This window comes from Lonchura striata, chromosome 4 (genome assembly GCF_046129695.1).
Source record: "Lonchura striata isolate bLonStr1 chromosome 4, bLonStr1.mat, whole genome shotgun sequence".
NCBI lineage: Eukaryota > Metazoa > Chordata > Aves > Passeriformes > Estrildidae > Lonchura > Lonchura striata.
This window is the reverse complement of record NC_134606.1, coordinates 29,457,493-29,481,609: the sequence shown is the minus strand read 5'-3', so window position 1 is coordinate 29,481,609 and position 24,117 is coordinate 29,457,493. Positions and strand designations below refer to the sequence as shown.

The following is a 24,117-nucleotide window of genomic DNA, read 5'->3' as shown; positions in this document are numbered from 1 at the left end:
TTAAACCTCTCAGCTTAAAATCAGCTGCCAGTAATTGTTGGGGTGTTTTGTTTTGTTTTGTTTTGTTTTGTTTTGTTTTTACTGAATTTGGTTTTGATAATTTGGAACTGAACATTAAATGTTTTCCAATGCCTATAATGTAAAAATAGGTAAGGGAAAGCTCACAGTATCATGTGTTAGCCTCTGGTGTCACATTTCCTGACTCCATACCATCTTGTCCTGAGAGAAATTTGAGAAGTGACTGCCCTGCTCTGCAAAAGTATTGATCTCCGAATAATGACACTTTCCTGATTCACAAACCCATCCACATGGAAAATCAAGATAAATTCCATACGTAGCAAGTTAATAAACTTAATAATGTCGGAAAACACAATTCTTGGCCCAAGTAGAAGCTTTTCCTTCAAAGGGAGTTCTATATTACATAACACCCATTAGGTCTCAGCAGTTGTTTTAATTTTAAGTGAAATATGACTGTAGTGATTTATGGTTCATAAATATTAAAATTAATCTGATAAAACATAACAGACATTTAAAAAGCAGAAGGTAATTCCATACCAGTTGGATCAGTAGTTCATTAAGATAACTACTCTGTCAGAGTGACAGAGGAGAGAGAGCATTTAGACCTGGCCACATTCTGCAGCTTCTCAGCATCTACAGTTGTATTAGGGTCCAGCTCTTCCTAGTTCCATTTGTGTCCATTTATGGATCTTTCTGTGCCAGTTAGCCAGAGCTCCTTATAGACAGGATGACACTCTCCAGCTCCACAGCCAGCATGGAAGTGAGCTCCAGAAGATCATGGCTTTACAAAAATTACCTTCTTCTATCTTTTGAAAAGTCCTGAGTAGCTTCCTTCAGTATTGCTTCCTTCTAGCTTCAAGGATTTGGTTAATAAAAACTCCATGTTCATCTTATCCATGCCTTCACAGTAAATCTTGATCACAACTCACCAGATTCAGATAATTTCAGAGAAATATCATCAATGACACCAAGACCTCTTTCCTATGTCCAGTCCATTGGATTGGACAGATATGTTTTAGGTTGTTTTTCCTGGAGATATTCTACCATGGCTGTGTGTGTTGAAACCCTATGTGTCTCTTTTGCCCACACACTGTTTTGCAAGACTCTTCTGGAGTAGGATTCCCCACCACAAAAGCCATTCTGGTGCTTTCCCCACAGACTGTACGTATCCACCTGCTAACACACTATTTGGTGTACTGACCACTATTGTTCTGTTGTTATACTCTTGGCAGAAAACAGGGTGCATACGTGATGTATGGTTGTATGAACATACAGAGGCACTGTATTTTCACAAGGTAAATGCCATCCTATGTATGAAGGCTGTAATTGAAATTTAAGAGTTGGAAACCCTCCCTCATTGCTGAGTAGAATATATAACTCCCATACCCCTTTAAAAATTAAAAATTATTAAAACTAGTGACTGACATGAGTTTGGATTGGACAGCAAGATAATTTAGGAGAGCTCTCCAAACCCAAAATGTGACCAACAGCTCATAACATTCTGAATAAAAGAAATCAGGAATACTTCTGAGAAGATTTGAAGCATGTTTTATGAGCATGTGTAGAGAGATATGTCTGGCCAATAACGGGATGAAAGATACAGAGTTCTGTGGATATGTTCATATAATTTGTGTTTTTATATTGGCAACAGACCTACTTAATGGCCTTATAATAAAGAACACATTATTTTATCCCTGGTGTACTAGCTGTCTTCAGGGGACTTAGCCCAGAAATTCTTTTGGCTCAGTGTTAACAGAATACTTGGGATGACTTTCATTTTTTGTGATGTTATGGTGAGGTATTTCCTCAGGCAGAATTTAATATCTGCTTCTCTCGGGCAGAATTTAAGATCTGCTCCCATTTGTTAATGACAAATCTATCTACCAGATGTATTGCTTCACAGAATAAATTTCCAGCATGTGTAAATGAGCTGTGTACTTGCTTTTGTTTTCAATCAACTTTCCATAATTCTTGCTTTTTTTATAAAATTTTATTACATGTCCTTTTTCACAAAGTCTCCATCAGGAAACCCATGTAATTTATATCCACTTTATATATCACAATGGCAAAACATTTGTAAAGGTGTCTATCCAGATCAATAACAAAATTGAACCCAGCATGCCCAGTCTTTGCTTTCCAACTTCATGTTCTGGGTTGCTTGATCTCTACATTTTTTTAAGGTAAGTTGGCATATTCTACCACTGTTCTCTGTGTGCTTTCTGTTGAGATAAGGTGTGATATTATAGTTATGTTCTCTGTATCCAAGCTACAATTCCTTTTGGAAAAGTTTGATTTATTTCAGTGATGTAGAAAGATGGCAGCAGCCCTGAGGTAGTATTTTGAAACACCTGGGGACATGGATGGTTGTTTCTCCCACTGGGAATGGGGAATGGAGTGCCACAGACACTTCACTATAGCACTAGAATTTGGCTAAACTTGTGTTTAGTTTGCTACTTAGAAAAGGTAGAGGAGGTGAGGCTGGCATGACCTTTGCCTTTTAGTGGTGTTTTGGGTCATCAGGTTACAGCAAATACATTGTGCAACGTCTTTTAAGTGCAAAGCTGATTTCCTGCTTTTTGAGTGTTGTGTGAAGGTGGTTTCTGTACTTTCCTCTAAGTATACAACTTAGAGCAGTGTGTTTTACAATTCATCTGGTGTTTTCTGACTTCATAACTGTTTCTCATTTTACATCATAGTTAAAAATTGTTTAGCCTGTTCTGGATCCAGTAATTTTTAATGGCTTCAAATATGTCATTCTATTTTGCTGCTTTAGTTAAATGATGCATTAAAACATCTGCACTAATCCTGGACACATTTAAGTCTGATTTTGTGAGTTATGGATTTTTTATTATAAATAAATATTCCTTGTTTAGAACGCAACTTAGTTTTCTTTGGGTTCCATTTTTTCCATCTTTGTGCTATGAAACTTTGAGCCTGAAGGATAAATTTAATACAAGTGAGCTTTGTAGTATACTATGTCAGAAAATGTTCTGTGGTAACATCAGACTGGATGTGGATAAAATAAAAATAAGAGCTGCAGAAAATGTCCACATATTGTAGGATCAGACTTAAAATATCTGTTGGGAATTGTGCTATAAAATATTTTTTTTGAATTAGAGTCATCAAGCTACCTTCTTATTAGTGTGAATTTTGATTTAAACAAATTCTTGTAATAGCTATTATTCTCAAAATATTTAGTCAAAAATGGTCAGAAGATTACACATATTTTCAATAATATGATGCTCAATAAAGAGGTAGCTGGCTAAAACAAGCTCTAAAATCATGGGTGGGTAGTAATTTCAATTTGTTGTCTTTGTATTTATGTCTAAACTGCTAACTCTAAACCTTATTGCACTTGAAAAATAGTAGTGGAAATCATTAATAATGCATGTCTGCAGGGTCCTCTTTGATTTTAGTTTATTTTTTTTTTTTTATTCATAGTAGGAGACTGAAGTTGGAATGAAGGATTTGAGAAGTTAGACTTTGGGGTGGTCAAGGCTGGAATCTCTAGGCCGGCTGTTAATGTGCCCAAGTGGGTGGTATGTGAGCTATTGCTATCTGTAAAGAAAAGGAATGATCTATTTGCAATAGAAAATGCACACTGACATTTCCTGCTCTGCAGGTGTACTCTGCTGAGAAAGACAGGTCCCTACCACCAGAAAAGGAGTCCTACAAATCAATTTTTAATGCAAATCTCTCATGGCCTGCACAGCTGAAATGGCTTGGTACTTCTGCTTTAAAATAGGCTGCTGAACAGGGCATGGTTTTAAACATGTAACAGAAAAGCCTGTATCAAATAGAAGAGTTTAAAGATGTATTTATTAGTATCCTTTGGCTGCATGCAGAATTCTTGCTCCCTGAATATCTTTTCAGAGCCAAATCTAAACAAATCTGGCAAATGCATTAAGATTTGCTGTTGTGGGGAAGCCCTGTTTTTCCTAAATTAAAGCCCTTAGATAGGAGTTTTAATTGAATACACTTAGTTGCTCTCATTATGCAGCTGATACTCAGGTGTATCTGATAATGCGGTGGTGACCTCACTCTTTGTAGATCTTAGCAGTTTAGTTTCTTTTTAAAGCCAAATTATTAGGTACTTTGTTGTCTGTCTTGCTGTTATGAGTCAGTTCTTATTATTTTTTCAGCTCTTCCTCCATTTCACTTTAGTCCTTTAGAAAATTAAACTTGTTATATTTTTCTTGAATATTTTCCCCCATCCCGTCAGATTTGCCCTGAGGAAGCTTTTTACAATGCATCTCTTAAAGTGTCTTTGCTTAAATGTAATTATTTACTTTTGGCTTTGAGTCTTTTAACATATGCAGCCATCGAACTTCATAGACTGTGCATTATTTTACTGGTCTTGGGAGATCTTTTCAGAGAGGAAAATATAAAAAAGTAACATGCATCAAGTACAGTTTTTATAATTCTTATGAAATAGAATGGAAACCACATTAAAAGGCAGCATCAATTGGCAATTCATTTTTCTTTTATTCTTGCTCCAAGATCATGCAAGAAAGATCACTTACTATATATTTTGTTTAACAAGTACAACACTACTATCTTTGTGTTGGAAAAAAAGAGTAATAGCATTTGGTCTTTTACATGTTGTGCTTTTTCACTCTCAGGAATTATGCTAAACACATGGATAGCTGGGGTCAACCAGGGTGAAGAAAGCTCAGATATTCCACTTGGCCTCAAACCATACCAGCTGTGCTCCTTTTTTCTCATTAAGCTCAGGCTTTTGTCTGCCACAGTGCTAAGGCCAATGAGAGTCCTATCATGAATTCCCAGGATGCAGTTTCTTCTTGCTTTTACTCGTGTGTAACCTCTTGAGGAGAGTAGGGAAAGCAGCAGAAATATCTGGTCAGTCTAGGAGGCCAAGGGGATGAATGAAAAGTGGCTTTTATTTATCCTTGAAGAATCACTGGAACTCATCGGTACAGCCAAATTTCAAGGTACTTAATCAGCTTTTACATGAAACTTGCTTTTACAGATTGTGGTAGAGCAGTGAATTTCAAGTGTCTGAAAAATAGAGAAGCTCCTGAGGATATGGCCTGCATGAAGAATTCCCTGTTTACCTTTAATTGGCAACTTTCTCCTGGATGGGAGGGTTTTCTAGCCTTTCTCCTTCTTGGGATAAGGTATTAGAGGAGATGAATTAGGGCTCCTTCTAAAGGAATGGGGAAAATTTGGTGACGTGGGAGCTGATCTCTTTTGTTTTTGGCTGACAAACAGGCTTTTCAGCTTCATCAAGATGCTCAGTGATAATGGGCAGTTCAGTGATGACCATGGCAGTGACTAGCTGTTCAAGTGTCTTCAAGTTAGCTAATGCATAGGAAGCAAACACATAGACTTAAAACCTATGTAGTGAGAAAAAAGCCCTTTGAGATTTTTTTTTTTCATAATTCAAAATTGAATTTTATTGGAAAATCCTACAGCAGAGACCATTTTGTGTCAGATAGCATCTCCATGCTGCACATGAGCTTTGCTGTGACAGGAAGCTCAAGTTCTGGCCAATTTGCTGTATAGTTTTGCTTCTGCTTTCCCTGCTCAGTCTGAGCCCACAGTCGGAACTGATCCTGTGTTTATCTGAAAAAGCTTTCCCATGTGGAACTGTGAGCAGCCTGAAATAGTAGCAGTAATTTCTGCACTGTTTTGAGATGCTGACGTGTTTGGAGACACTTGAACAGCTTAAAGTGAGGACGAAGGTAGAATATTCAAAAAGCATTCAAAAATAGGTAATGCAGTCAAAGCTTATTTAAAAAGTTATTTAAACTAAAAATGAAAACAAATTAGAGTACTTGAATATTTTTAGGAATAACCTTTTGGCACACAAACTATTTCAAATGCTTTCAGGGTCATATACTTGCTGTTCTTCCTTAGGTGGGAGTCCTGTTGAAACTGGTGGGAGTTGTGCCTGAATAAAACTTTGGCCCATGATTTTCCCTAATATAACATTTTTTTTCTTGAATGACCTCTTGGCAGCCTTGTTTGTAAGTCATTTGTCATGTTTATTCTCCGAGTAAAAAGTGCTTTCCATCTGTTCTTAATCTGTGTTCCCTTTAACTTCTATTTTTGCCTCCTTTTTTCTGTCATCTGTGTTGCATTGGAAATAGACTTTCTGGCCATCTTTATTTATCTCCATGTAAGCAGTTGTAGTCATTGAAATAAATCTCCTGGTGGTCTTTTCTTTAGACCTATACAACCATACTCATCAGGAAAGAAAAATAAAAAAGGAGAAAAAAAGATAGGCAAGAGCTTCAAATCAATTATTTAAATTATGGAAGTTTTACTTAGATGCCCTGCTCTAGACTGCCTTGGCTATTGTTTTCTTTCTAATTCCTTGTGGTCTGCCAGCTCTCAGACTGGAAGACTTTACAGACTTGTGTTTTCCAATCTGGTCTCTCACACCAGCTGTTCATTTTAGGTGAAGCACATGTGCATGGTCTCTATGCTTTTTCATGACATGCCAGTACATACATAATTTCCTACATTCTCCAAAAATGTCTCCAGTTAATTTGGTGAAAAAGTGGAGCATTATTTTATAGGAAAAAAATAAAAATAATAATTATCTCTTTCTGATATAAATTTTGGCTACTAGGGCTGATTTCTCAGCATGCTGTGACTTTTTAGATGGAAAAACTCTTCTTCCAAAGCACTATTGCAGTGTGTGCTCCCTTCTTGTGGAAATGAACCTATACCTATTCTCTCAATTCCCAAACTCCATAGGTTTAAAGAAACTGCTGGACATGGCTTTCTTTTCCTGACTGGGAGAGGGCAGAAGAAGAAAGAAAGCTCATTTTCTGAATCTTTTGATCAGCAGAGTTAAATCTAAGATTGAGCAATGTCTTATTATACTGATCCACTAAATTTATCATTAATAAATATAATACACATGAGAGGTAGATCTTGACTTATGTATGCAGGCATGACTAAGAGTTACAATCGCTAGTTCTAAAAAAAAAACAAGAACAAAAAACCCACCAAAACTAACCCAAACCCTAGTGTGTTCAGCAGAGGACCAAAAATAAGCAATTTTTAAGAACTTTTAAAAACTAAATAAAAAGCAAAAGAACAAACATCACTATTCCACTCCACAGAAACAGATGTTGCATGTACAGATGTTGGATGTTGTACATCCAACTTTTGAGTTCTGTTTGCACTTTTGGCCTTTTGCCAGGAAGTAGACCTCATGCAGAATAATCAAAAATGTGGAAGAGCTTGTCTGGAATAGCTTCTATAAAGGTCACAACTATGTAAAGTTGGGCTCTTCACTCTTGGAACACGAGGATGGAGGGAAGGATCTGTAACACCACGTGTGGCACATAACTGGTGACAGGCTCAAAAAGAGCAGGAGGAAGGGATTTTTTTATACAATGTGTAGCTGAAATGTGAAGTTCACTCTCACAGGATGATTACACCAATAAGTTACAGATATACAAAATGTTATTTAGTAAAATGAATGGAATGTAAATATAGTTATGGCTATTAAAAAGTGTGGCCTCATCTTAGGAAGGCCCCAGAGCTTGGCTGAGATCCTGAGGGAGCATGAGTACATGCCTGCCTCTCACACTCTTCTTCAGCTGCTGCAACTGTCTGTTCTTGAGAGACAAACTGCAGGGAGAGGTGAATTCTGATCTCCCCAGTGCAGCCATTGCATTTGCTTTGATGAAATCAGACTTACCACACAGCTCTTACTGCAACTGTTCCTAGTCATTCAGATCCAACCTTTCTAGTTCTGTATTAAAAACAAAACAAAACCAAAAACCCAGAAGAAACCACAACCAAAGAGGAGCTTTGTTGGTTAGCATTTTTCAGTCATGGGGCTGTGATTGATGAGTGGGGAAGGATGTGACCTGGGAGGTCTGGAAATTCATCCCTCAGCCCTGTCCTGCTGTGTGATGCCTGCTTTGCTTGTGTCTCATGGCCCATGACAGCTCATTTTGTAGGCTGGGGTGGGTGATGAGTGCCTTGTGCAAGATCAGTGCCTGTGCAGCAGAGCCCTGGCTGGGCTGCAGCGTAGGGGCCTTTCTTCATCCAGACAATGCTGATTTTTATTGCTTTTGTGAGTTCCTGCCTACATTTTTCTTTTGTATAATCCCTCCTCTTTTGCTTGCTGCTGAATGCTTGCTTGGTTAATACTGTATTTCTTCCATTCCTTCTCAAGCCAACACATGACCTCTGAAGTAAATGGCCCTGGGAAAAGACTTCATCCATGCTTTCTAGCAGGCTTTTTTGTTTAAAGAAAAAGTTTTATTTTTGTTTAAAACAGATTATAACTGGCCTTGAGGGAGATGACTCTGCTTTAATAACGGTTTGATTTTAAGCATTTTGCTACTAAACTGGCTTATTTTCATTTTAAGGTTTTCTTTATTCCTATTTTAAAAATAGTGCAATGTATTTGGAATACACATTTCAAACATGTAACTCTCAGATGCTGGCATTCTGTTTTTCAGGAAAATAAATTAATTTTAAAATTGTTGTAGTAGGAGATCTATCAAACCCATGGTAGCAAACTGATAACTGCTTTGGACAGGTTTTATCCCACTGAATATCCAATTTGTTGATTTTTTTATTACTCTAGTTTCTGAGTCAGAAATCATGGAAGCCTAGAGTGGCACGTGTTCAAAGGGACCTTAAAGATCATCTAGTTCCTACCCCTAATAGGAGACTATAGCACGTGCCATATACAAAACACTTATGATGTACAAGTCACAAGCTGGTGATCTGAGAGTTAATAATGTGTTTTAGACTCTCCTGTTGTTAGGAGGGCAGCAAAGTGAGAATGTCCATTTTGTGCCCAAGGTGGGAGAGCAGTGGAAGTGGAGCTCTTGAGTTCCATTGAAAAGTTACTGAAGGCAAAATCTTCCAGTGTAACCTCTCCTGTCAGCCTGAACAGGAATGTAGGGAGAATGTAGGGAGAAACATCAAAATGTTTTTTTGTTTTTGTTTTTTAACTCTTTTAAACTATTTTAGCATTGTTTTTAATCTTAACAGAGATTTGCATGGGAGAAAATTTGCCTCAATGAGACCCATTGAAGAAAGACACTCTTCCAGTATTATCTCCTACTTATTATTTTAATTTAGCTAGAATGGCTTGAATGGACCTAGAGTTTAGCTGAAGGACAAGCCATGCCTTGCTGTCACAGGGTTTTGGTAAGAGGAGATCACACTTTGGAAGTGTTAAGTAACAGGTTTTTGGATACAGAGGTACCACAAGAGAGGGGAGAAGAGGAACATTAAGGAAGATCTAGAAATAAATCACATAATATAATCACAGTTTCTCATATAGTTGTACTTCTTTGATATTTAATGTTGTGCTGAAAAGAACTTTGTAATATACAAAATGTGAACATTGAACTCTCACTATTGAACTTTCTGTCATAGCCTAATTATTTCATTTTTTTTCTCTGTCACTTTTTTTTATAGGTGGAAAATGTTAGGTTACTTGATCGTTTATCTTCAAGAAGAGCTGTGGTGGGAACCTTATATTTAACAGCTACCCATGTCATATTTGTGGAGAATGGTTCTGAAACTCGCAAAGAAACCTGGGTATGAATTTTTATTATTTCAGTTAGTTGTAAGTGCATGTTACTTTACTGATGGTAACATGAAAATTAGTTCCAAAACACTTTAAAAATAGTTAATTATTTCATATGGCTGTTTTTATGAGATCATGTGAAGTTCCAGCCTAGTAATTTTCAGAAGTTTTCAGTGGATTCTAGATATTACAGTATAGTGAGAGGAATAGAAGGGCCTTCACTGTATGAAAACCAGGTGTGATTGACTGAGTAACAGCAGCTGTAAACTGCACTGTTGCTCCTATAATCCAGGAAGAACCAAGGAGAAATGCCTTGAATGTGAACTACTTCCTTGGTTCTGTTAATTCTTGGCCTTCTCCCTTACTGCTAGTGTTGAATCAGTGATTTTGTTGGTTTATAACTCTGATTTTTTTTATAAAGTAGTATTTTGAATGAACTGTTTTGATTGATTGACAACATACTTTGCATTTTCTTGTGGTTTAACCCCAGCCATTGACCAAGCCCCCTGCAGCCACTCGCTCACTCCCCCAGCCAGCAGAATCAGGGAGAGTAGCTAAAGGGTAAAAGGTAGAAAATTTATGGGTTAAGATAAAGAGAGTTTAATAGGGAAAGCAAAAGCCACACACACAGGCAAAGCAAAACAAGGATAAAATTCACTGCTTCCCATGGGCAGGCAGGTGTTCAACCATGTCCAGGAGATCAGCACACCGTCACACCTGACAGTGACTTGGAAAGGCGAACGTCATCACTCCAAATGTGTCCTGCTTCCTTCCACTTTACATACTGAGCATCATGTCGTATGGTCTGGAACACACCTTTGGTCACTTGGGGTCACCTGTCCTGGCTGTGCCTCCTCCCAGCCCCCCATGCACTCTCAGTTTCCTTGCCAGCATTGCAGTAGGCCTTGGCTCTGTGTAAACATCTCTATAAAGCCATGTCTATGTTATCAACCCTGTATTCAGTGCAAATCCAAAACATGTCAGCCACTGTAAAGGAAATTAACTCTACCCCAGCCAAAGCCAGCACACATGTACACATACAGATACAGCTATTGCTTGGTGTCATACACCTGAGAGTCTTTTATGTAGCTTAATTATGTACCCCTTGTCCATTTTTGCACTTATTAACTCCATCTTCCTTTGATCCCACTATTCCTGACCAGGTTTTTATTGTAATGTTTCATCTCATTTGATGCAGTATTTAAAATTGTATCAGCATTACCATTCTACCCGTGAGGAGGCACAATATTTTAGCCTTATGTAACTGATGCTAGTTCATCTTTTCACTGTGCAAATAGATGAAAAGAGCTTTACAACCACCAGCTTACACTAAAGCAACAAAAATAAAAGCTTTGGATAATGTGAGCAGGCCGATGTTTGAGCAGCTGAAACACTCCACAAATGCCCCTTTGTCTGCAGGTGATGTATCAAGCTGTAGGAACAAGACTACAAGAGGAGGAGCACGAGGGTTTTCTGAAAGAGTAGTGGAAGCTACTGTACCTGCTCTAGCACATAATTATAAATAATTACTTTTCTTCTGAAAGATTTGACTAGCATAATTCTTTTCAATTCTCCTCAGGTTCTCCACAGTCAAATTGCCTCTATTGAGAAGCAAGCCACCACTGCCACTGGCTGCCCATTACTGATCCGCTGCAAGAATTTCCAGGTCATCCATCTGGTGATCCCTCAGGAACGAGACTGCCATGATGTTTACATATCTCTGATACGTCTGGCTCGACCAGGTATGGGAAGAAAACAGCACAAAAATCAGCCTTCATCCTGAAGAAGGAGAATTTAATGGAAGAAATATGTCTATGCATCTTTGTCCTTTGCAGGTTAAGAAAAAAGTTTCAATAGAGATGTGTTACGAGAGAAATATTGATATAATCATTTGTAGATCAAAGAAGAAAGCTCATTGTAACAAGTAGTTAATTCCACAAAGCATGACATGAATTTCTATTCAAAATAATACTCTAGGGCATTGTGGGCCATAAAATATATTACAATGCTATTTTGTGTGCAACTCATTTTCTGGATGACTTGTGTAAATGCAAATTTAGGAGAATATTCTAAATTCAGGTAAGTTTTATGTCCCTGTTGTAACAAAAACTTTACAATATATTTAGTGGTCCTGCAAGGTTTCCATTATAACTTTTTGTGCTGCGCAGAAATTCCTTAAAATCAGTGGAAGGTTTAGCAGCATGTAGTTGTTTTATTTCACTGGGCTGCCTGTGTTTTGGCCCATTATTATCTACATTTTGACTATGCCCTGTGTGTTTCTGAATTCAGTTCAAGATCCTTTTGTAACCTTTCCCCTTTTCAATGAAAAACTAAATGTTGCGTCAAAGGCCAACATTTGATTGCCTACATTATAGCTCCTATCTGCACTGTGCCCTCCTAAGATCCAATTGACAAAGCTTCTGGGTTGTTTTTTTAAACTATTACTTTAGAAATACGACACCAAATTTTGTTATTTATTATTATTTTAATAGTATGGAAAGAAATTATCTGATGCAGTCTTTACAAAGCTGACAACAACTGGATTTAATTTTTTTCTTGTTAGGAGAGTACCAGTTTTATCTGCTGTGTAGAGGGGACAAAAATTGCACAGTCCACCAGCACAGCTACTCACCTTTATAAAGTTCTAGTAGTAGCAGTAATACTGTATAACTGTGGCAGAAGTATCTTAAAGTAGCAGGATGAAAGTAATCAGAGAAATTTTAAAAATTAAAAATCAGAGAAATTTAAAACAATTCGAAAAATTCTATCAGTGGCTCTGCTGATGAAAATCTGGATTCATTCTATGTACCTCAGCTGCAAGTACATATTCATGTATGCTGGAAGGCATGAGATTCTGTAATCCTTTTTCTTGGAGGCAGGAGGAGGTGTGCGTGCTGCTATGCACCAGAATGATGAAAGGAAGAGTAGCTGAGGACCCTGAATACAAGTTTAGTGACTGACTGCAGTGGACAAGAAGGTCTGAGTAAAGAAGATGTAATAACAGCACTGTAGAATTAGCTTTTTGCATAGTTTAGCTGCAGAATAATTTTCCTTCTCCACCAAACTATCTGATCATGATCTGAGACAGGATAAAATCATGCATACCTACTCAAAATTAGAAGGCTCTGATTCAAGCTGAGTCATTTGTACCTGACAGTGCTCTTCCCTGACATTTTGTCAGGGCATGAGGCTGTACTTTCTTTAGGTAATACGGTTACTCAGCATTAGAAAGTATTTGTTACTCCATGAGCAGATAATTTGACCCATTCAGGCTCTATTTTCCATTTTTTGCCTGTTCATTTATTCCTAAGAGAAGCTCCTGTTGTATACTGTCTCAGCATGTTCTATGCTATCTGATGTCCTAGTTATGTTAAAGGTGAAGGTTATGCTTAATTTTTTTTTTTTTGCTATAATTTTAATAAGGTCAAGTCAGCTGAATTTGGCCCTTTTTTCCTAATTAAGCCATTTTGTAAAACAAGCTGATCATAAGATACTACATGTTTAATAGCAGGATTGCAGATGTTTATGGCAAAATTACTGAAAGATTGGGAAAGTTCTTGTAAGTACTGGCAAAGATGTGGTAACTGACCTTTAAGGCACTGACTACTAATACTTGAACATTTTTGTTCTTATGTGCAGATGCCATCATGTGATAATACTTATTATGTTGAGGCAGATTTCAGTCATAAATAACCTGGATACACAGGTAGATTTTTAAAGGCTTTCCTTGTGCCTGTGAAGAGCAGGTCCCTTGGAAAGAAAATCCAGATGCTTCTGACAACAAAGCAGTGGAAAAAGGATCTCAGATTGTTACCAAAAGCTCAGGTTGGATTTATGGATTGTGCTAAAACTTTAGGTTAACATGTGAGAAATAAACCTGACTGTCCCCCTAATCTGTGTCATGCCAGAAATTTGAAATTAGAGACTACAAGAAGGAGTTTAAACTGCTGGAAAATGTGGAAATCATTCCCTTTTTTTTTTCTCTACTCAAGACTTAATTGATTTTCAGTATGTTCCTGACAGAGTTAACATTAAGTTTTCTGTCTTTCTGTTCATACTTTTGTGTGTGTGTGTATACAATCAATTCAATGGCATTTAAAAAGGCAAAACCTAATTTACATGAGACCTTTAGAAGACATAATCAAAATAAAAGTAAAGACTTTCTACGGAAAAAGATGGGAGCCTTATTATTATGGGGGGGTGATTTATTATTTTTATAGCTGTAAGTTCTGTTCAGTACAGAACACAGTAGTGTAGTAAAATTCTGATTATTAGATATATGTTATTAGAAAAGGAGTGTAGTATTTAATTTACTGATTGTACAGCAAGTGTATCAGTAGAGAATTATGAAATCAGAGAGGACTCAGCTTGTGATTTACTTCAGTTCTAAAGTTAAAGATCTGTTTATCAGAAAGTATTAAGGAACTTTGAACAACAGAATGAATTATGCCCTTGTGAAGAAGCAGTATCTAAAGCATCAATGAGAACATGAATTTCAAGTTCTATGCTGGATAGTTACTCATATCAGGAACAACTGGTATTCAATGGCAGTGGTGTCTGGCTGCCACTGGTCACCAGGATTAAGACACTAATTAAATGCAGATACACTCATAAACAAAAGTTTAAAAACTCCAGCACCAGCAAACTTTCATATATGGTACATGGTCAAGGAGGACAGGTGGCATAGCTACTTAAACAACTTTCTGGTCATGATAAAATATTTGATATAGCACATGCTTTTTTTATGCTGTTACATCATGTGCATCTTCAATGCATTTACTAATAATTGTGCAGTCCACAAAACTATGATCTCATTGGATCTATTGGAAACCTTCTAATTAGGGACAACAACTACTGAGGTTTTTTGGGTTTTTTTGGCAGAATGTGCTGCAAAATCCATTGTTCATATCTTTTTTCTTTGCCACAGAATAGATGTTACATTAATAAAGGGGCTTCTAAACTACCTCTAGATAGCAAATTCTTTTGAAGAACAAGTGCTTACTCTGGCACTGACTTTAGTTTACTTTGGATGAAAGCATATTGCTGACATTTTGTCTTTGTGCTGGGAAAAGTTTTTACAATTCTACTGAAGACTAGCAGAACAGTATATTTTAAGTAGCACTTTATTAAGGCACATACATTTCAACATATACAAATAACAAAAGAGCATGTACTTTCATAGTTTTCTTGACAGTAGATATAAACCAGGATATGTGCTTTTGTAAAGCAAAATGTACTCTTTGAAAGGAAGCTGCATCAAGGTCCATGCCAAGTGCTGGTTTTGAAGTGTGATTTCAGGACAAGCAATCTGAAGTCATTTACCCTTTCTGTTTCTTTGCTTTTTTTTCTTTTTTTTTTTCCCAGTGAAATATGAAGAGCTGTATTGCTTCTCCTTCAATCCAAAATTGGACAAAGAAGAACGAGAACAAGGGTGGAAGCTTGTGGACCTCAATGAGGAATATAATCGGATGGGTGTTCCAAACAATTATTGGCAGATTAGTGATGTCAATAGAGACTACGGAGTAAGTTGTGATTTTTCTGTCACAGAGCCTGTCTTAGGACCACCATAGTGCTTACTGGCGGTATCTGTTTATGCTGAGTGCTGTACACACATGTAGTAAGGTGCAGTTACTTACTACTTCACATAAAATGGCACACAGAAAGTGAGAGAAAGGATGGGTCTTCATTTAAAAGATGTGGAAATGAAGCGCAGAAAATAGGTTCACTGTGTTTTAAATGTTAGTTCAGCTGCATGGGAAGAAGTTTAAGTCATACCTAAGGTTATATGTGTGAATAAGAGTTTCCCTGCTATGTAGGGCTATGTAAAATAACTACATAGTCATTTTAAGAAAAAAAAAAAATTTCCAGATAGTGAGCTTGGCAATATTTTTTCCTCATGTCTGTTCCCACACTCCTTTTGAAGCATCTGTGATTGACTGTCAGTGATTTTCACAGTCCTCTTACAGGTCATACATCTTCCTAGCTGCCTGCTGTCTTGCCTTATTCAGTCTTGTACAATTGAAGACCTTTTAATGTTAATTAATTGTGAGAAACAATAACCAAGCCATTTTTGAAGGAAGTTGTCCAGGCACTCCATTGGTACTGTTGCTGGAACATATCCATGTTGAGGAAGGACTGTGACATTCTCAGAAAAGACTGAATGTGCTATCAGGGTTTGTTTTCTTTTTGTTAAAATGAGTGGAAAAAAAATGTATGATCTCTTTTAAGATAAAGTGTAGAAAAAATATCATCATTAGTAAAATCCAGTTCACCACAGCAGCAACTGTAACCACAAGCTCTTCTTTTCCTTTCTCCTTCATTACATATCTCTTGACTCAGAAAATAGTTTCTTCCTGGCTATTCTTAGTGATTTAGTCATCTCAGAAAGTCAAAGGGAGATATTAAATAGTCTTCTGACCCCAGTCAGAATGCTACAGACAGTATCAGGAAACAGGCTTAAAACAGGGTTCCATCTGTGGTCTCACTTGTCTTCAGAGGGAATTTGGGGCTTTTTTTGCAGGCTCATTGGGTTTCTCAGAAGTGGTAGGCATTGTCAGACCTGCCTGCCTTTTGGGAACCTCATTTCATGTGGCTTAATTTCTTGTCTCCATGTGCCTATCTTTGTCCCTTTTTTTTTTAATTATCAAATCTTCTGAAAAATTTGGCTCTGTTGTCCCCTCCCATTATTTTCCCCTCCCAGCAGAATGTTTGAGAACTTCACCCACTCCCATCCTTACTCCCAAATTCTGCTACTCCCAAATTCTGTGTTTGCAAATACGACTTTGCTATATGTAGCAATAAATCTTTTCTGGGATGAAAGTGTATTAAACCTGTCCCCAACAAGACATGAATTAACATTTGGAAATACAGCCCTTCAGCCCTTTTGCTTCAGTTTTTCCATTTGCAAGTTAGATTAATACTTTCCAGCTTCAAAATAATGTTTTGAGCAATGGCAGTGATATATATTACCATAATAACAGACTGAGGTTGGAGTTCCTTGATATTTTGTTTTTGCTGTGGAAATGGCTAATGCTACTTGTACTTTGTAGACTAAACAAACAGACTTTCCTTTCACAGGTCTGTGACTCCTATCCTACAGAAGTCTATGTACCAAAGTCTGCAACTGCACACATCATAGTGGGGAGTTCTAAATTTCGCAGCCGAAGGCGTTTCCCAGCTCTTTCCTACTACTGCAAGGGTAACAATGTAAGTGTGAATTTGTAACCTCAAAGTGTTTGCTTATTTTGGCCTTGGTCTCATAATTCTTCTAGTAAGGTTTTGCAAGACAAAATTGGTGTTTATTTAATTTAAAAAAAATTATTAGTGTAGGCCATTTAGTGTGGTTAGTTCGTTAATAGACATTTAATGCAGACATTTAAACCCAGTTTCATCATCCAGCTAACATAAAAAATATGTTATCCCTGTATCACAAGGAAGTGGAGTAGTACAAGAGGCCCTGAGACATGGATGGCAGAGCAGTGAAGGTCAGTAGCAGGCAGCTTAGTAGCTGACTGGGAGGAGAACAGAGCAGTTTTGGGTCTGGTAGCCTAAGAGCAAGTTAAGGAGTTCAGAAATGATACTTGCATCAGTTAGAGAATCAGGAGCAGCTTTTGAAGAAAACATCTGTGAAAAGACACAGAAAGGATGGATATAAAAGCTGCAAAATTTTGGCTGAGCAGTATGTTGTGGTTTTGCTGAAGAGATTTTCCTTGTCTGCAAGAACGAGGAGTTCCACCTTCCTCTCTCTATAGCAAACATGCTGAGGGCTGAGCAGGGAACTGTTTCACTTGTCTGTAACTATTTGGATAAAAACCTGTATCTAGATTATTTGCATTTCTGTTTCTGGCAGCTGAGATGAGAAAGGAATCCCTTGGACTGAAGGATGCCCAAACTGGGTGTTTTTACATTTGTGTTCCAGCCCCTTAGGGAGTGCCTTAGATCAGCTGTCATTACCAGTTTGGAGAATGGTGTCCTCTTTGTACTCTCAAAGGATCTCAAAGGATCTGTGTGACTCCTGCTGCACTCCAGAGCTGAGAGGTCTTCCCTAGTGTTGGGAGAAGTTCAGGACCGTCCAACAGACAGAACTAGTCTGGGGTTACAGGGTATCTGTAGCATTTGCCACGCAGGTGGGGACATATTTCAGCTTCAGAATAAAGGAATGAGACATTATTTTTACTCTTTCCCCTGAATTTCATCCAACCATTGCTTCCATTAAGATCTGTGAATTTTGCAATGAAGTGGAAAATAGGAAGATTTAAATAGTTAAATAGATTTAAATAGTTAAAAGATTTAAATCTTTAAATAAATTTAAAGATTTAAAACATTCATCCTGAATGTTTTCCCTACTGTGGTTGAAGTTCAGGTTAATGTTCAAAGTAACAGGATCTGAAGTATTGTGTTTACTCCTGGAACCTTTATAGTCTGAAGAGCTAGGAAAAGCAGTGTTGGAGGAAATACCTCCTTGTGAGTTTGAAGGTTGCCACAAGTTGCCATAAATAGAGTAATGGGCAGGAAAGGGGTAAGATTTCACAGCAGTTTGGGAAGAGCCTGCTTCATGCAGAGGAGACAAATACCACTCATTCAGTCTTTCATAGACAGAGCTTTTACATAACTCCTTTGTCCTGACAAATCCAGTGATGTGACACCTCTGCATCCTACACAGTCTGTGTGAATATGATAAGATCAAAGTCTGGAACTGTCTGTTCAGCTTATGCAATAGCATGTAATAAATCACTGGAGTATGTGCTGATCAGAAGACTAAACTCTAAATAACAAGAACATGTTTGCAAAACCATTAAAATATGAACAGGGTCTCACACAATTCTGGGTTTCTCTCTTAAAGACCCATACTTTACTGAGTAAATACTGATAATTCAAAGATGTGAATGAAAAAAGCATGTTCTTTCTCACAGTGATAAATAATCTGTAGTTCAGCCTGCACAGGTTGTGACCTTCAGTAGACAGATTCTCTTCATGCTTGTGTTCAGTGCTTAGAAAGTGCATGTATTATCCCCTAGCTGTCCTCTGCCTAGCAAAAATAAAAAATCTCCCTGCCTACCCATTTCACATTTTGTTTCTTCTTTCCTGGTTTCATCTGGAAAGTAGGTGATCTCTATGGGTCTGTGAAGCTCTCTTGCCTCCTTCGATAGCCCTGCTTACTACAAGTACTCCAGGAGTCAGGCTGCCTTACCCACTTGTTGTGCAGTGAGGTCCAAAAGGATCAAAGACAGTGCTAAAAATACCCCGACATTGGTGATCTGGTTGCACGTTATACATTTTTGTTTCCTGGCCTCCTGCTGTCAGGCTGTTTAGCAAAGCAGGCACTGGTGTATGTTGGGTGTAATCAGTCTTGTGCCTGGTAAGTGTGAGTACAAAAGGACCTATTCTTTATATTATATCAATGTTCTCATGATTTCAAGGCTGTACTCATCCTCAAGATATCACCTTTCAGGAGTTATTCCACATTAGGGAGATACAGAACTTAAAATAGCTCTAAAATTTGGATTCAAGACTAGACTTGAGCCAGTGAGATTGTATTGTTTTAATGCTTCCTTGTCTTTTAAAAAAGAATGTATTTATTAATATGTACTTAAAATAATGCATTTACTAACATGTGATTAATTTTACCTTTCTGCCTTTCTCATGTAATTGTACATCTATGCAAACATCTAATGAGATGGTTTTGAAAAGGCTTCTGGATGCTAAATATTTTCTACTTTATAATTCTGTAAGGTTTTTTGATTGTTTTTCTGCAGGCCTCCATATGTAGAAGCAGCCAGCCTTTATCTGGCTTTAGTGCTCGATGCCTTGAGGATGAACAGATGCTCCAGGCCATCAGAAAAGCCAATCCAGGAAGTGATTTCTTATATGTTGTTGACACTCGGCCCAAAGTAAGTGCATTAAATTTCTTGCATGTAGCAAGACTGAGTCTGAATACATTAGGGAAGACACACAACCTAAGTGACTGAACAAGTCACTTCTGATCTTAGTTGCACCTGTGTAACTCCACAGGTACATGAAGATTTATCAGGGCAATCTTAACTAGGAACCTTGACTACTTTATTATGTCTGGGAGAATTTTCTCCTTTATACTGAACGTTTCCCTTTTCTTGTTCTTAGCAAAATGTCAAGATACAGAAAAATACATAATGTGTAATTGTAACTGTTTGCACACACAAAGGAGCTATCAAGTAAGTATATTTCTGATGAGACTGGCAAAAAATAATTTCTGTTATAAGATGTATTTGCAATTGTTTGTAATGTTCCAAACCTCTGACTACTTATACTGTAATTCTCCGTGAATGATTTTTCCTGGAAGTGAGATAATTCCAATGACCCCTGCATAAGGCTAAAAAAAAGGCAAGTCACTGAGATGACAGGAATGGAAGAGACCTTTAAATATCTCCAGCACTTTGGTGATTTTGAGAGACAATCTGAAATACAATAATAGTGACATCAGATGCCATATCTATAATTGATTAAAAACCTCTGGCCAAGAAAAAAACTCTAGGAAAAAATTATGCTATGGAGAAATATAGAAATTCAATAATAATCCAGAAGAGGTTGGGAGCTAAAAAAACCTTTGTGTTGAAATTGCCATGCAAGCAAACAGCTCAAGGTGATAAAGACTAGATTGACTGCAGTATGTGGAGGTGAGAGCAGGGATATGTTCTTTCTTATACTATCAGCAGCTTTCCTCTTGAAGTTACCAAAGCCTCTGAAGAAAAGAAACTAAAGAGGCAAACCTCCACAGAATCCCTTGTAGGTATAGGATTAGCTATAGCATGGGAAAAAGAAAAAATGAGAATAAATGTTTGAGGAAAACGAACAAGGAAGCTCTTTAGTTATCCTGAGATCAGAAGACAGAGGGGCAAGGGCAAGGTGAGTAAAACAGAAACATGAGAAATGGAGTGAAGAAGGGCAAACCTGGCAGAGCTGGAGCAGATCCAGGAATCCTGCATGGCTGATGACTGAAGGCATGAGCATTGGTGGGGAAATGGTGTGAGTGCCCACAGCTCTAATGGGAGGCAGTAGCCAGAAAATGAGGGCCTTGGCATGTCTCATTGACCCAAGTCACACCAAGGGCTGTGTTATCTGGTAACTACTTTTACCTTCAGTTACTTTTTTTTTTTTTTTTTTTTTTTGTTGGGAAGCAGAGGATGCTGCCAGTTTACTTATGGTCCTGAAGGGAGTGAATTATGATGAGCACTAGGAAAGGATCAGCACCATTGTCTTCAGAAAGGGCATTAGACATGAAGTACAGACCTAACTCCCTAAATAATGCTTGCTTAATGCAGTTTTCTATGTGTAGTAATAGTTACAGCTTGTTTCCTGTCTGATGGTGTTGGTACTCTTCCCTATTTAAGGCAGTCTATTTGTTGCTAATGACTTGGTTATTAATAATGTTTTACCAGGTAGTAACAGGAAGGAGCTGTCCTTTCATTTTTTTTTTTTTTTTCTGGTAAATTACTTTGAGACGCTTTCTGTGTGCAGTGAAAAAAGCCCATACTTTGTGGACAGTACAGAGACTGAATTAGGCTCACTTAGACATGAATGCCAGCATATTTCCAGCAATGATAGCTTCTTCAGGAGCCAGTCAGGAGATGAAGACTGTTTGTTTCCACTTAACTGTTTTGTTAAGAAAAGGCTTTAATGTAATGAAATATGTATATAAGATTCCTACTTCTCTCTGTGCAGCAAAAATTGACAGATCTACAAAGCTCCTGTGATCCCAGATGCCAAATACAGCCTTGATATAATTCTGCACCTGATAATGCATTTGTAAATGTAGGGAATATAGCAATGAATAGGTATCAGTGGAAGCAGTTCCTCGTATTCCTCAGGGAACCTTTAACAAATGTAAAGATATCAAGTCTGGTGGAAGGTTTTCCATTCCTGTAGGCAACTAAAAAGCTGTTTGCCTCATTTCTCTTAAAAAACATTTCCTTGTGAAGATCATGAATGTTAATGTATCCTTCAATTCAGCATTCCCAAGTGCTCTTTCCTCATTGCACTTGATAATTTTCAAAACAAAATATTTGTCTGTGGAAGAAATCTTTGTTTCCACTCCATTTGAATATATCAGGATGACCACATACAAATTTACTTAAGCCACTGTCATTTCTCTATGTAATTACAAAATAAGCTAATGTAGACTTACTGTTTATCACTAAAATACATTCGTTCCATAATCTTTATAACAAAACTTGGCTTGGTTATCCTCCAGATTAAAGAAAATGCTAGGAAATCTTGCAAGTGGGGTCTTCTACCTTTACAGGCTGTATCATCATAGTCACTGAGATTAATCAAGGACATGCACAATTTAGATAGCTTCACAACAACCACTTTCAGAGCAACAGATGGAATTTTGGTAGATGATGTGGAAAACTTGTTAGTAAATATTGTGGCAGCTGCAAAGTTTGGCAGCTGACAGTATTTAAAATAAATGAGTGTCAGAAAGCCTTGCAAATTTAACCTTTTATTTATTTACTTTCAAAGAGTGCTATTTCAGATTGTCCTTTAAGGAAAGATATTTGTGATAAAATTGCTCTGCTGCAGGAACAGTTAATGGTATTTATGTGCTGAGTACTAGGTTAGTTAGAGGATAGATGTTTTTCATTTAGTGTTTCAGGGGTTTGTGGTGGCTGAGACTCATGTGTACAGATCTTTCTTCCTGAAGCTATAGGCTACTGCAGAGAGAGACTGCCTCATTTTGTTTATACAAGAATACTGATGTCAACTTCAAAAGAGAAAGATTAGGATTCAGCAGATAATTTATATCTTTGTAGCAAGTCACACAGAGGACTCTGTCCTTAACTGACATGCTGTTCACATATCTTTTTTTTTATTGTCCATTGATAGTCAAAACATCAGCAGACTGCTGGTTGATAGACAAGAATGGAGTTTTTTTGCATACTACAAATTAAAAGAACTTTTGTCCAAGATTCATATAAATCAAAAGTGTTGGATTTTTGCCCAGGTTCCTACCCAGAGTGTGGTTCCTTCTGTTGTGTCATGAAATTCTTGTGATATTTGAATTCCTAATGGTGGTGCACAAATGTAACTTTACAGCGCTTTCCTTTGAAAGTTAAGAGATCAGGTTTGGTCCTTGGAAACCTATTTTGACATATAATGTAAAAAACACTGGGCTTGTTCATCTTGGTTGAAGAGAAGACAGCATCAGACAACCAATCCCCAGTTGTGTGTATTGGCTCCAGATTAAAATTTAATATTGGGAGTATGTGTGTTTGGGGTGGAAAAGGTCAGAAAAAGAGACATTCTTGTATAGTTCATGATGCCATTAGCTAAGCACTGAAATATATTATTGTGAGTTTCAGATGTGACCACAGAAGCAGTGAATCAATAGTACTGCCGGCACTATTGGGAAATAAACTGGAGACAGAGTTCTCCGCACAGCCTCTTGTCCCCTAGGCAATGCCTAAGACAGACTTTTTACTTTTTCATGAGCATTGGCTCTCACTGGAATGAAGATGAGTCACCTTTTGTCCAACTGATGCCTCATGAAGTCTATATCCTGAATTATTTCTTTCTAAAATCTTTACTGAGAAGAAGCTGTTAGTTGTGCTTGGAGGCATAGAGGTTCTGCCACTTGAGCTGCTTTGTCAATCTCAGAGCCTTCATATTTCTTGGGAAGTTTGAAGGTCCCCCAGCACTAGAGCATGAATTTCACAGAAAAGCATGGACTTTATGCAAAAAGACAATTTCTTTCCATTCCACAGTGAGATTTTGCTATAGGAAATTTAGGAAAAAGTAGATAGGTACTTAATAAAAGAATAATTTAGTTAAAAATACTTAGAAAAAGTAAAAGTACTTAATTTTTATCAGCTTTAGTTTTCAGCTCAAAGATCAAAATTTGGCATAAGGAGCTTGGCAGATAGTTTTCCTTCCCACTCAAGGGTTCCAAAAAGGGGGAAAATAAACATTAACTACACCCTTAGTTTTATGCTTGAGAAAACCAAACTAAAGAAGTATTTAGTCACTTTCCCATGCCAGGAAGTAAGTAACAGATTTGAAGACAAAACTTCAACTTCCAGCTGAAAGTATTTTTCCTGAAGCAGAGCAGCTCCTTTGATAGCAGTGCATTGCAGATGAAAATATTTGTGGTAATATTGTCCATTCAAATATTTTGTAGTCTTACTTAACAAGACCCAAGTTACTAGAAAATTAGGAAAAACTACTCTAGCTCCCTTTTCGTTATTGCAAGCTTCAAAGAAGTGAGCTGTATCAGCTTCTGGATGATTTGGGCAGTAAAATGCAGTAAGGTGGGCAAGGCTGCAGTGTGTGCGTGCTGTGAGCCAGTGGCACGGCAGATGGGACACTGCCACCTCCTGGGTACGTTCTGCTAGCAAACGTAATGCTGCTCCAACACAAAATCAAAGCTGCCCTTTAAAATCAAAACCTTTATGCTCTTTCGGAGGAATCCTGCCTAAGCTGTGCGGGTTTTGTGTTTAACCTCACTAAGAAGTTTCACTTACAGTGTGAAATAGGGATATCAGAGACTCAGATTCCCATTCATAGTCCCTTGTGTTGGCACTCTGGCA

The 24,117-nt window shown here is 37.6% G+C and overlaps 1 protein-coding gene across 2 annotated transcripts in view; it reads left to right on the top strand.

Moving 5' to 3' along the window:
• The window catches only part of MTMR7 (myotubularin related protein 7), a 41,401-nt gene that overhangs the window by 1,768 nt on the left and 15,516 nt on the right, over positions 1 to 24,117 (top strand). The window contains exons 1-6 of one of the 2 annotated variants that reach the window (XM_077782848.1): positions 4,911 to 6,008; positions 9,445 to 9,567; positions 11,136 to 11,298; positions 14,921 to 15,078; positions 16,634 to 16,762; positions 19,312 to 19,446. In XM_077782848.1, the coding sequence (XP_077638974.1) occupies positions 5,952 to 6,008; positions 9,445 to 9,567; positions 11,136 to 11,298; positions 14,921 to 15,078; positions 16,634 to 16,762; positions 19,312 to 19,446 (765 nt within the window). In that variant the 5' untranslated portion in view covers positions 4,911 to 5,951. Of the gene's footprint in view, positions 1 to 4,910; positions 6,009 to 9,444; positions 9,568 to 11,135; positions 11,299 to 14,920; positions 15,079 to 16,633; positions 16,763 to 19,311; positions 19,447 to 24,117 lie in introns of those variants that run through there. The other variant, XM_021535712.3, reaches the window with a different exon arrangement.